The 14,874-nt window shown below is 40.1% G+C and overlaps 1 protein-coding gene across 3 annotated transcripts in view; it reads right to left on the reverse strand.

Moving 5' to 3' along the window:
- Positions 1 to 718: 718 nt before the first annotated feature.
- Positions 719 to 14,874, reverse strand: part of EDEM3 (ER degradation enhancing alpha-mannosidase like protein 3) — a 92,672-nt gene continuing 78,516 nt past the window's right edge. For 2 of the 3 annotated variants that reach the window (XM_082678530.1, XM_082678528.1), the window contains exon 19: positions 719 to 4,664. In XM_082678530.1, the coding sequence (XP_082534656.1) occupies positions 4,255 to 4,664 (410 nt within the window). In that variant the 3' untranslated portion in view covers positions 719 to 4,254. The remainder of the gene's footprint in view (positions 4,665 to 14,874) is intronic. The other variant, XM_082678529.1, reaches the window with a different exon arrangement.

Here is a 14,874-nt window from a genome sequence, read left to right on the forward strand (position 1 = left end):
AGAAAGTGGTCAGGTGGGAAGGTAGTGGCTGAGCAAAAGGTGAGCAGAAACTGAAATGGGGATGGAAGGAGGGGTGAGAAGGGCTGAGAAAGGAAGGGAGAGGGTGGCACACCGGAAGGAGCATAGGCTCTGGAAATAAACCAGGGCTCCTGTTCCATTGCCCAGGCACAAAATGTCGGACTTCACGTAAGATGCTTAGAACTTGTTCAACTCTCAGCTTGCTGATCTTAAAACAATTATCAATAAATAATAGTGATTATTATCAGATCTTTCAAGATATCTGTGTTCAGAAACCCTGAAACAGTACAGATGAAAAGCATAGTATCACAGTACCTGAAAGTGGCTGCTAAATGAAATGGTCTCACTGGAATTAACAAGAGAGGTCAGTATTACTCTTGATGACAATATTAAAAGGACAAGTGATTTTATTAAATATTAGTAAACTCAAAAAATAAACACGTTACCAATATTGACACTGTGAATTACTAACTCCACTCTGAGGGTCCTAGTTGAGTTGTGGAACTGTTCAACATATGTTTGCATGTCTATACTCTAAGTTGTCCCCCAAATTTACTCTCGTAGGGTAAAATGAAAATTAAAGGGAAGACAGTGGTGAAAAAAATGTAAAGATATCAAAGTATAAAGATATGCAAAATGATGCTAAAAATTAAAATTAAAACTAGACCAGGATATTTACATATTTTATTAATCTTTACAATCAGTCATTATAATCAAATACACAATTATATACAAGGATTATATACATTTTGCCCAGACTTTTACATCACAGTACATAGTTTCCCTTAGAAATATTGTATACATTTATCACCAAACAATAAAATCCAACAACAGTAGTGTTACAGCACCTGTTAGTACAGACATCTTTTTCATAAATTACATCATAAGAAAATATACGGCTGTAAATTGGGCTTTTAAAAATGTCTTTTATAAAATCTGAACATACAATATTTCATTCACAGAATGTTATTTTTTTCTATGTTCTGACTGAAGCCTTGTGCATAAAACGACCGGTTGGAATATTTATTAAATGCCCCCACCCCTGCCTCTACAATTATAAGCACTATTTGAATTACTGACGCTGAGCTTTCTTTATGATGAATTTGGCATGGGGTTTGGTGAGGGAACAAATGCTGGTTTTACTATTATAAGGGCTGTGAGATGGTAATTTAAATTTAAAAAATCTCGAGAGCATATTAGAGAAGTTAAAATCACAGAGTGCACAATTTTTTATTTTACCCTCTTAACACTGTGAAGAAAAAGGGAAAAGTATAATGTTAAAAAAAAATTGTTCTGAAACAACTGTATTCTTGTTGGAAGCCTATTAAAAGTTAAAAAGAAAACCTACCCAACAAAATATCCCATCCCAAACATATCTGGTAAATTACAATTCTTTCACATCTAAAACTTTATGGGAAAAGCACTGCAAATTAGGGTATATCATTTTAATGGACCTTCCTAAGCAGAAAAAACTATAACTATTTTTAGTAGGTAAACAAGTGAAGTTTTAAAACTTGAAAATACCTGAATTAAATACTTTCTCTAATATCTAACTAACTTTTAACTTTCAGATAAAATCCTTACTTGATTCCGGGTTTGTAAACACTGTATAAATCCTTCTTAGTCAATCAATCTTATGGCTGTGGTGATCACTTCAGCTCTATCTCTATGCAGTCAACATCTAACTGAGGTAGACCAGATGTTTCTAAAATTCAGGGTTACATAGAATCCCCTGAACCTTTAGGAAGTAAATAAAATGCTATAAAAGATTTAAAAACAAAACATTTTTAAAAATGCCTAATGATGTTGAAATTTTTTAATGAAATAAAAAACTTTGTGGCAGTATGTCAATTAAGAATGGAGAGTCAATGACAATGTTGGAGTTTTGAAGCTGAACACTATACCTTCTTTTCCTAGCTAGGGAAAAATCACATATAATTCCTTCTGGGTATTAAGTATAATTTGTTAAATTTTTTTCCTTTCTTTTTTTTTAAGGATTCATTTTTCTAAACAAGCCAGCAATTTGCTTCTAAACCACAATGAATTGCAACAACTCCCCCTAATGGCCAAAGAAAGGGTAAGTGGCAGTAAGCTGGCTTTTCCTTGTATGCCACAAGATCTCTGCTGGAAATAAAATTATGTTGCTTTGATAACTTAGAAAATTTAGATTTAGACAACAATGGCTCTGAGATACAAAAAGAAAATCAAATCAATGTATATAAGGCTTCTGTAATCCAAGTCTTAAAAGGAACATCTCCTTTTCTCCAAGCCCCAGTCCTATAACTCAAGGCAAGTCAAGTAATTAAGCTTCAGCTATTTTGGCAGCTTTGAAACTAAGATGAACAAAGCACTATGTCTATCCTTCTGTATACTATATGTATTATAGTTCTATCTTCTTACACCAAATTTCACATGCAGAGAGACTAAATATATCCATTTTGGTGTCAGGTTTAATTAAGGGCCAATAAAGGTCTGGTATACTACTCTTTTTTCCCCCCCTCAAAGTGAATTCTCTATTAGGTTTATTACTCACTGACCCAATTAAGTTTAGCTGGAATTTTTGAAAGCAGCTATTTATCCCCTTATAAAATAACATGTTTACCTGGGATCTAAGACATACTGTACATGAATATACACAACTACAATACAGCACTGCTGTTCTTTTAACAGCTCCATATACAGTTTAAGTTCATCAGTACCTCAAAAACTATGTTTTAAGAAAAAGGGTTGTTTGTTATACAATGTCATGGTACAGAAAAAAGAAATTAAGTCTCAAATATTCCTTTAGAACTGGTTCAGGTAAGTTTAAAAAAATAAATAAAATGAGTAAAGCCATGATTTCAATTACAGGGCTGTCTACAGATATCAACAACAAAGTTTTTAAAACTTAAATGTGGCCAGCACCAGACTGCCACACACACACACACACACACACACACACACACACACACACACACACACACTCAGGCAAAGGAAAAAAAATTCTCATTAAGCTATATGGCTATATGTTAGTTGCTACTGTGTGTTTTACACAGGTTACTGTAGACTAATTTTCAAGTCCATATCAAAAGGAATATTTGTTTAAAAAAAAAGCAAACTTAAAAAAACCATGATTCAACAGAAAATGTGACAGACTCCTTAGGTGCAACTTTAGAAACTAGTTTCAAAGGAGGAAAATAGTAGTTACTCCAGAATTTTTAGATCACTACCACAGTTTTATCATGGCTCCCTAAGATAGAAAAATGGAACAAAATGTATTCAGCTATTGGCAACATAGGCCTTGTGGCTCAAAATGCATTCTAAACATGGGATGGAGTAAGGCTGATGGCTAGAGGTAATCACCTCCAATGAAATGAACTGGAAAAGATTTATAATTTACCCTACAAAGATATTAACTTTAAGTTCCATTTCAGAGTAGTCACAGCTTTCCTTACGGAAGGCCCAATGGCAAGTTCATATTGCAACATTATAGTTTCTCCCTTGCTCCATTTTTCAAAAGTATTAAGTAACCAATTTCCACGATATATGACCTTTTTACCTGGTCCCAATGATTAGTCTTTATGCAGAGAACTCACTGAGAAAGTACACTGGCTTCACCTTTGGTTTAAATGAAAAGGACACTGTTAAAGAGGGAAAAAAAAATCAAGTCATCTTGATCATGTTACACAATGAAGCAAGTGAAAATAATGAGCAAAGACTGTTTTCACCATGAATGTATTTGCTTCATAACCACTTAGGTCACTTTTGAGTGTTTCTGTGAAGGCAGCATAACCAGAATGCCCAAAATACTCCTATGTGTTTTCCCCAAAGAGCCTCTAACCCCAGAACCAAGAAAACCGAGAGCTTCCTTCAATTAGAAAGTTGTACAAATTCGTATTCCCCACCTCACAGTTAACTGAATTTGTTTCTTATCTACCATCTAGAGAGTGCAGAAATCTGGTTCCTAGAAACGCCCAATAATCTTTTCCTGGCCTGAGATGCAGCAGGATGGTGCAATGCTGTCACCTGAGGGGGAAACTGTGAGTTTGCATTTTTGATGGGACAGTTATAAACAAGGTCAGTTCTAACACAGCATGTTCCAGATTCCTATGATAACTAACTCTCCCAGTCAGAACGTGGTTGTTCATCACCATACTCAGAGCCTCCCATGAGAGAGCCTGCTTAGTATCAGGGTATCTATTATCCACAGTTTACCTTTTCTTTTGAAATACCTACCACCAGGTAGACTTTAGTGAGTCAGAGCTCATCCTTCTCCATCATTTCAAATGCTTCTATATCTTCATTCCAGTCTGCTAATATGGAGTCTATAGGTTGGACCTTTTTACCCCAGCTAACATTAGGATTGGAATCCTCCTCAGTTTCTGATTGTTCTTGAAGTTGGTTATCTAAATCTGTACATTCACCATCAAGACTTGTAGTCTCATGGTTTTCCGTGGGATTAGAATTCTGTTCAGAAGGAGAAATGCTTGCAGCATTGTCCGTATCTGCTGGAGACAAAGATTCTGGGTGAGAGTTTAGAGAACTTTCCTCAGGAGACTCCTGACCAACCAAATCAACCTCCTGAGAACTTGATGCAATCTGTTCAGCACTCTGATTCTGAGAATCATTTTCAGAGGATGGTTGTTCTTCATTTTCCATCTCAGGATCTGTATATGAAAGAAACAAACTTCATGCTACTTTCCCCACAAAACATGTACTATCACATTCTCAAAACCATACTGGTTTTGATAATAAAAGTTAAAGAAAATCATGTTAATGCAGAATGACTCTAATAACTAATAAGACTGCCTTCAATGGATATTAGTAAGTGCCAAGAAATATACTAAACAATAATACTATGAAAATGCATATAAATTTGTATTATGTCTCAGATTTATTAAATATTTAAGTTCAGGAAAGCCTGCACATGAGAACATATTAAATAGAATACATTTTATTTATTTTAATTATTTATTTTAAACATCTTTATTGGAGTATAACTGCTTTACGATGTTGTTAGTTTCTGCTGTATAACAAAGTGAATCAACTATATGTATACATATATCCCCATATCCGCTCCCTCTTGCATCTCCCTTCCACCCTCCCTATCCCACCCCTCCAGGTAGTCACAAAGCACCGAGCTGATCTCCCTGTGCTATGCAGCTGCTTCCCACTAGCTATCGATTTTACATTTAGTAGTGTATATATGTCAATGCTACTCTCTCACTTTGTCTCACCTTACATTTCCCCTCCCAGTGTCCTCAAGTCCATTCTCTACAACTGCGTCTTTATAACTAGAATACATTTTAAACAGCACATGACATTGCTGTATTTTAAGATAATATTCTTTGAAAAATGAAATTCCCACTCAGTAAACCATGAAAATGCAGATAATACAAAACTTTGAATGATTCATGGATATCAATGTGATTGATCAAATACAATATTTTCATAAACACAAAACCAGTTTACAAAACTTCTATTTCATTATTGGAGATCTATGAATTCTAAGATATAATCATCAAATCCACTGGAAAGATGAAAAGCAGTTTAAACTTCTTGTAATGAATATAAAATAAAACCACTAGAGGCATTTTATTTAGGGTTCCTACAAGAAAGTGCTTAAATATTAGCGTCGACACCCACATGCTGCATTCTCAGACTGCAGTCAGTTGGTAAAGATCTCCCGAGTGTCCACCGTGTGGCAGACACTGTGCTAGGGATAAAACGAGGTGAAAACAAACATCTGACCTGCCCTTCTGAATCTTATAGTCCAGCTGGGGAAAACAACGTTTAGGAATAATCACATAATAGAAAACTCTGTGACACATGTCATGGTGTTAGGAAAGAATATGGAGATTTGAGGGCTTCCTTCAGAAAGTGATACTTAACTGTGATATAAAAGATAATCAGAGTTAATTAGTCAAAGAAGAAAGGGAAGATGGACTTATTATAAAACCAGAAAAACTGAAGGAAAATACAGGCATTCAGGGAGGTAGAGGAGGGTGTGTATACATATACCCTAATTAGGTAGGATTACCTGACTAGGGAAGTTTAAGATAGTTCTTAGGTGGGGTTTGTCAGGGGGAAGGAGGGCAAGGGGGAGGAGTCCCCACACATTCTCTCAGCTGTGGAAAGGGTACATTTTAATTTGACATCAAGGCAAACTATGGTGGGGCCCAAAGAAGAGAAAGCAGTGTCTGGCTGCTTAGGGCTCATTTATGCTAGGCTACCCTAAGTTTGAGGGAGAAGGGAGAAGAACCTTCAACTTTGTTTCTAGATTGCATTAATCTAGCTTAGAAGAATAGGAAAAAGTGTAAGGTTATTTCTTCTAGTAATAAAGACTGATTTTGGCAAAAAATCACTCTAGGGTTACATGTTATATAATATTATTTTGGAAATCTAGTTAATAAAATGGAGTAAGAATAGTATAGGCTCCAATCAAGATGGCAGCAGTGAAGAACGTGGAACTCACCTCCTCCCACAAATACATCAAAAATACATCTACAAATGGAACAATTCTCACAGAACACCTACTGAACACTGGCAGAAGACCTCAAACACCTGAAAGGACAAGAAAGAGCTCTACGTAACCAGGTAGGACGAAGCGGGAAAAAAAAGAGGAAGTGGGACGGGACCTATGCCCCTGGGAGGGAGCTGAAAAGAGGAAAGGTTCCTGCACCCTGGGAAGCCCCCTCAGATCAGCTGGGACAGAAAGGCAGCTTCAGAGGCACAGAGGAGAGTGCAACAACCAGTTTGTGGCAGGCAGGAGAGAGATCCACACAGACTGCTGTACCGCTACCCTGCGTGCCCCAGCCTGAGACATGTGCCCGCTGGTACAGGCAGGGGCCGAGTGCTGATACTCAGAGTTTAGAGGACAGACCTAGGGAGAGGACTACTGTTGGACGTTCAGAGAAAGCCTGAAGGGGCTGGAGTGTGGTATGGCTACAGCCGGGGGTGTCTGCAGAAGCCCAGACCTGCCACAGAACTGAAGAGCCATTGTCAAGTGGGGCACAAAGGGAAGGGTGCCATGGCAGCCCCTTTCTCCACATGCCAGCCTCTGCCTCCACAGACTCTGGGACACTGCACACCAGCCACAGCCTCAGGGGCTCCACACTCAGCAGATTCCTGCAACCCAGCTGCCGCCTCAGGCTCCCACCTGGCCGGGCTCAGGGGTCCCAGCCACCGCCTAGGCTGGCACCTGCACCAACCACCACCTCGGCAGGCCCCAGGAGCAGACACCAGTGAGCTGCCCACGCACAGAAACAGGCCTGAAACCACAGCGGAGCCCCAGGGGCCGCGTGACTTGGATGCAGGGTTGCAATCTCTCCCTGCAGCCGTGTGAGCCGTGTATTTACACCCTCGCTGCTGGCTTTGTAAATTCAGCATCTGCAGGACATCTGAGTAGACCATAGGTGCTCCCATGCTGGGCTGGGTCTGGCCTTAGCAGCTGTGGGCTTTGCGGGCGCGTGCACATGGGGGCTGGGCTGGGCCTGGGTTTGAGCTGCCTCCATAGCTCCCACAGCAGGTCCAGGTGTGCAACTACTGCAGTCCTGGGACCCGGCTTTAGTGGATCTGTGCTGGTGGCCTTGTGAAAACAACACCTGAGGGACACCAGGGCTGACTGCCAGCATTCCCAAGGTTGAGATGGGGCTGAGGGCAGTATACTTTGTGAGCCCACACAATGGGTGACAGGTGACACAACAGAGCACACTCACTGGTGAACAGCTCTGGTAGAGGAATACTCAGTGGCTCCTCTCCCTGTGGGAACGCTCCAATCCCACCTACCTCACACTGCAGCTCAGAAACGGATCTGGGGGCTTCTACTCCAACAGCTAGGGAACAGACCCAGCCCCTGACAGGGCAGTAACAACCACAGAGCAAAGGAGGAGGCCCCGATCAATATCCAGTGCAGGCTCTGGTCACCACAACCCCAGTCACACCTCCTATCAAGGGGATAACAGCCAGCATACACAGGAAAGAGGCAACAGGCATCCACACTAAAAACAGCCCTCACACCAAAAAATATTAAACCCACACAGGCTATACAGGGATGCTCCCACATAAAAAGAGCCCTCCAAGACCACATAGATAATTGTTTCTCCTAAACTCATAGAGCAAGAGAAGTATAAGTAAAATGAGGAAGCAGAGGAACCACTCCCAATTATTAAGATCAAGAGAATTCCCCTGAAAGAACAAACAATGAAACAGGCCTCTTCAGTCTAACAGACATCGAGTTCAAAAAGGAGATAAGAAGGACTATTGATAGAAATGCAGATTACTATTACTAGAAACTATAAAAAGGAACCAAGAAAAATTAGAGAACTCATTCACTGAGACAAAAGCTGAGCTAAAGGCAATGAATAGCAGAAAAAATGCAGAAGAACAAATAAGTGATCTGGAAGATAGAATAATGGAAATCACCCAGTCAGAACAACAGAAAGCCACATGAAAAATAAAATGAAAGCAATATAAGAAAGCAATATAAGAATAAATGAAGCATGCCAATGTACACTTAGTAGGGATCCCAGAAGAGAGAGAAAACAGGATTGAAGATGTCTTTGAAGAAATTATGGCTGAAAACTTCCCAAACCTAACAAAGGGAACAGATATCCAGGTACAAGAAGCACAGAGGGTCCCAAACAAGATAAACTCAAACAGACCTACACCAAGACATATTATAATAAAAATGGCAAAAGTTAAAGAAGATTCTAAAGGCAGCAAGAGAAAAAGAGTTAATTAGAAGGGAAACCCCCATAAGGCTATATATCAGTTGCTTTCTCTACAGAAATGTTGCAGGTCAGAAGGGAGTGGCAAGATACATTCAAAGTCCTAAAAGGGAAAAATGTGAAATGTAGGATACTCTGTCCAGCAAAATTATCAAATTTAAAATCAGAGAAAGAATTTCCTGGACAAGCAAAAACTAAAGGAATATAGCAATAGTAAACCTATCCTAAAGGAAACATTGAAAGGTCTTCTCTAAATAGAAAAAAAGTTAGAATCTTTACGGAAAAAAATCATAAATGGAAAGTAAATCATTTAAATAAGCCAATACACAGATTTTTAAAAATCACAATTAAAAAAAAATTTTCTGTGAAAGCAATGATAACCACAACGAACAGCAAAAGGATGAAGATGTAAAAGAGGACATCAAAATCATAAAATGTGGGGGAGGAGAGAAAGAAGATGTAGATTTATTTTTTCTAGAATGTATTTGAGCCTACATGACTACCAGTCTAAAGCAAGCAGATATAGGAAGGGGTTAATATACTTGAAAAACAGGGTAACCACAACTTAAAAACATACAATAGATACACAAAAACCAACACCAGATTTTATGAATCTATCACATACAACAGATTCATAAAACAAAAGAAAATCATCAGACCACAAACGGAAAAATGGAAAGAAAGAGAAAGGGACAAAGAAGAAATATAAAATCAACAGGAAAACAAGGTTTAAAATGGCAATAGGAGATTTCCGGGAAGATGGCGGAAGAGTAAGACTCGGAGATCACCTTCCTCCCCACAGATACACCAGAAATACATCTACGCGTGGAACAACTCCTACAGAACACCTACTGAACACTGGCAGAAGACCTCAGACCTCCCAAAAGGCAAGGAACCCCCACGTACCTGGTTAGGGCAAAAGAAAAAAATAAACAGAGACAAAAGGATAGGGACAGGTCCTGCACCAGCGGGAGGGAGCTGTGAAGGAGGAAAAGTGTCCACAAACTAGGAAGCCCCTTCACGGGCGGAGACTGCAGGTGGCGGAGTGGGGGAGCTTCGGATGCGGAGATTGCGGGTGGCGGAGTGGGGGACCTTCAGAGCCGCGGAGGAGAGCACAGCAACAGGGGTGCGGAGGGCAAAGCGGAGAGAGCCAGGAGAGGACTGACGGCGGCGTTAACACAGCCTGAGGAGGAGGACTGTTGGCGGCGTGAACACAGCCTGCAGGGCGTTAGTGCACCGCGGCTAGCCTAGCCGGGAGGGAGTCCAGGGAAAAGTCTGGACCTGCCGAAGACGCAAGAGACTTTTTCTTACCTCTTTGTTTCCTGGTGCACGAGGAGAGGGGATTAAGAACGCTGCTTAAGAGAGCTCCAGAGACGGGCGCGAGCCGCGGCTAAAAGTGCGGAGCCCAGAGACAGACATGAGACGCTAAGGCCGCTGCTGCCGCCACCAAGAAGCCTGTGTGCGAACACTGGTCACTATCCACACCCCCTTCCAGGGAGCCTGTGCAGCCCGCCACTGCCAGGGTCCCGGGATCCAGGGACAACTCCCCCGGAGAACGCATGGCGCGCCTCAGGCTAGCAACGTCACGCTGGCCTCTGCTGCCGCGGGGCAGCCCCGCACTCCGTGACCCTCCCTACCCCCGGCCTGAGTGAGCCAGAGCCTCCGAATCAGCAGCTCCTTTAACCCCGTCCTGTCTGAGCAAAGAACAGACGCCCTCCGGCGACCTACACGCACAGGCGGGGCCAAATCCAAAGCTGAGCCCCTGGGAGCTGTGAGAACAAAGAAGAGAAAGGGAAATCTCTCCCAGCAGCCTCAGAAGCAGCGGATTAAAGCTCCACAATCAACTTGATGTACCCTGCATCTGTGGAATACATGAATAGACAACGAATCATCCCAAATTAAGGAGCGGTGTGGATGAAAGGCTCTTGGTGCTGCAGCCAGGAGTTAGTGCTGTGCCTCTGAGGTGGGAGAGCCAACTTCAGGACACTGGTCCACAAGAGGCCTCCCAGCTGCACATAATATCAAACGGTGAAAATCTCCCAGATATCTCCATCTCAACGCCAGCACCCAGCTTCACTCAATGACCAGCAAGCTACAGTGCTGGACATCCTATGCCAAACAACTAGCAAGACAGGAACACAACCCCACCCATTAGCAGAGAGGCTGCCCAAAATCATAATAAGTCTACAGACACCCCAAAGCACACCACCAGACGTGGACAGGCCCACCAGAAAGACAAGATCCAGCCACATCCACCAGAACACAGGCACTAGTACCCTCCACCAGGAAGCCTACACAACCCACTGAACCAACCTTAGCCACTGGGGACAGACACAAAAAACAACAGGACCTACGAACCTTCAGCCTGCAAAAAGGAGACCCCAAACACAGTAAGATAAGCAAAATGAAAAGACAGAAAAACACACAGCAGATGAAGGAGCAAGATAAAAACCCACCAGACCTAACAAATGAAGAGGAAATAGGCAGTCTACCTGAAAAAGAATTCAGAATAATGATAGTAAAGATGATCCAAAATCTTGGAAATAGAATAGACAAAATGCAAGAATCAGTTAACAAGGACCTAGAAGAACTAAAGATGAAACAAACAATGATGAACAACACAATAAATGAAATGAAAAATACTCTAGATGGGATCAATAGCAGAATAACTAAGGCAGAAGAACGGATAAGTGACCTGGAAGATAAAATAGTGGAAATAACTACTGCAGAGCAGAAAAAAGAATGAAAAGAACTGAGGACAGTCTCAGAGACCTCTGGGACAACATTAAACGTACCAACATTCGAATTATAGGGGTTCCAGAAAAAGAGGAGAAAAAGAAAGGGACTGAGAAAATATTTGAAGAGATTATAGTTGAAAACTTCCCTAATATGGGAAAGGAAATAGTTAATCAAGTCCAGGAAGCACACAGAGTCCCATACAGGATAAATCCAAGGAGAAATACGCCAAGACATATTAATCAAACTGTCAAAAATTAAATACAAAGAAAACATATTAAAAGCAGCAAGGGAAAAACAACAAATAACACACAAAGGACTCCCCATAAGATTAACAGCTGATCTTTCAGCAGAAACTCTGCAAGCCAGAAGGGAGTGGCAGGACATATTGAAAGTGTTGAAGGAAAAACCTGCAACAAAGATTACTCTACCCAGCAAGGATCTCATTCAGATTTGATGGAGAAATTAAAACCTTTACAGACAAGCAAAAGCTGAGAGAGTTCAGTACCACCAAACCAGCTCTACAACAACTGCTAAAGGAACTTCTCTAGGCAAGAAACACAAAAGAAGGAAAAGACCTACAATAATGAACCCATACAATTAAGAAAATGGGAATAGGAACATACATATTGTTAATTACCTTAAATGTAAATGGACTAAATGCTCCCACCAAAAGACACAGATTGGCTGAATGGATACAAAAACAAGACGCATATATTTGCTGTCTACAAGAAACCCACTTCAGACCTAGAGACACATACAGACTGAAACTAAGGGGTTGGAAAAAGGTATTTCATGCAAATGGAAACCAAAAGAAAGCTGGAGTAGCAATTCTCATATCAGACAAAATAGACTTTAAAACAAAGACTATTAGAAGAGACAAAGAAGGACACTACATAATGATCAAGGGATCGATCCAAGAAGAAGATATAACAATTGTAAATATTTATGCACCCAACATAGGAGCACCTCAATACATAACGCAAATACTGACAGCCATAAAAGGGTAAATCTACAGTAACACATTCATAGTAGGGGACTTTAACACCCCACTTTCACCAATGGACAGATCATCCAAAATGAAAATAAATAAGGAAACACAAGCTTTAAATGATACATTAAACTGGATGCACTTGATTGATATTTATAGGACATTCCATCCAAAAACAACAGAATACACTTTTTTCTCAAGTGCTCATGGAACATTCTCCAGGAGAGATCATATCTTGGGTCACAAATCAAGCCTTGGTAAACTTAAGAAAATTGAAATTGTATCAAGTATCTTTTCCGACCACAACGCTATGAGACCAGATATCAATTACTTTCAGGAAAAGATCTGTAAAAAATACAAACACATGGAGGCTAAACAATACACTACTTAATAACGAAGTGATCACTGAAGAAATCAAAGAGGAAATAAAAAAATACCTAGAAACAAATGACAATGGAGACACGACGACTCAAAATCTATGGGATGCAGCAAAAGCAGTTCTAAGAGGGAAGTTTATAGCAATACAATCCTACCTTAAGAAACAGGAAACATCTCGAATAAACAACCTAACCTTGCACCTAAAGCAATTAGAGAAAGAAGAACAAAAAAACCCCAAAGTTAGCAGAAGGAAAGAAATCATAAAAATCAGATCAGAAATAAATGAAAAAGAAATGAAGGAAACGATAGCAAAGATCAATAAAACTAAAAGCTGGTTCTTTGAAAGGATAAACAAAATTGATAAACCATTAGCCAGGCTCATCAAGAAAAAAAGGGAGAAGACTCAAATCAATAGAATCAGAAATGAAAAAGAAGTAACAACTGACACTGCAGAAATACAAAAGATCATGAGAGATTACTACAAGCAACTCTATGCCAATAAAATGGACAACCTGGAAGAAATAGACAAATTCTTAGAAATGCACAACGTGCCAAGACTGAATCAGGAAGAAAGAGAAAATATGAACAGACCAATCACAAGCAATGAAATTGAAACTGTGATTAAAAATCTTCCAACAAGCAAAAGCCCAGGACCAGATGGCTTTACAGGCAAATTCTATCAAACATTTAGAGAAGAGCTATCACCTATCCTTCTCAAACTCTTCCAAAATATAGCAGAGGGAGGAATACTCCCCAACTCATTCTACGAGGCCACCATCACCTGATACCAAAACCAGACAAGGATGTCACAAAGAAAGAAAACTACAGGCCAATATCACTGATGAACATAGATGCAAAAATCCTCAACAAAATACTAGCAAACAGAATCCAACAGCACATTAAATGGATTGTACACCATGATCAAGTGGGGTTTATTCCAGGAATGCAAGGATTCTTCAATATATGCATTTCAATCAACGTGATACACCATATTAACAAATTGAAGGAGAAAAACCATATGATCATCTCAATAGATGCAGAGAAAGCTTTTGACAAAATTCAACACCCATTTATGATAAAAACCCTGCAGAAAGTAGGCATAGAGGGAACTTTCCTCAACATAATAAAGGCCATATATGACAAACCCACAGCCAACATCGTCCTCAATGGTGAAAAACTGAAAGCATTTCCACTAAGATCAGGAACAAGACAAGGTTGCCCACTCTCACCACTCTTATTCAACATAGTTTTGGAAGTTTTAGCCACAGCAATCAGAGAAGAAAAGGAAATAAAAGGAATCCAAATCGGAAAAGAAGAGGTAAAGCTGTCACTGTTTACAGATGACATGATACTATACATAGAGAATCCTAAAGATGCTACCAGAAAACTACTAGAGCTAATCAATGAATTTGGTAAAGTAGCAGGATACAAAATTAATGCACAGAAATCTCTGGCATTCCTATACACTAAGGATGAAAAATCTGAAAGTGAAATCAAGAAAACACTCCCATTTACCGTTGCAACAAAAAGAATAAAATATCTAGGAATAAACCTACCTAAGGAGACAAAAGACTTGTATGCAGAAAATTATAAGACCCTGATGAAAGAAATTAAAGATGATACCAACAGATGGAGAGATATACCATGTTCTTGGATTGGAAGAATCAACATTGTGAAAATGACTCTACTACCCAAAGCAATCTACAGATTCAATGCAATCCCTATCAAACTACCACTGGCATTTTTCACAGAACTAGAACAAAAAATTTCACAGTTTGTATGGAAACACGAAAGACCCCAAATAGCCAAAGCAATCTTGAGAACGAAAAACGGAGCTGGAGGAATCAGGCTTCCCGACTTCAGACTATACTACAAAGCTACAGTAATTAAGACAGTATGGTACTGGCACAGAAACAGAAATACAGATCAATGGAACAGGATAGAAAGCCCAGAGATAAACCCACGCACATATGGTCACCTTATCTTTGACAAAGGAGGCAGGAATGTACAGTGGAGAAAGGACAGCCTCTTCAATAAGTGGTG

Source organism: Grampus griseus (genome assembly GCF_964374135.1).
Source record: "Grampus griseus genome assembly, chromosome: 1".
NCBI classification, from domain to species: Eukaryota; Metazoa; Chordata; class Mammalia; order Artiodactyla; family Delphinidae; genus Grampus; species Grampus griseus.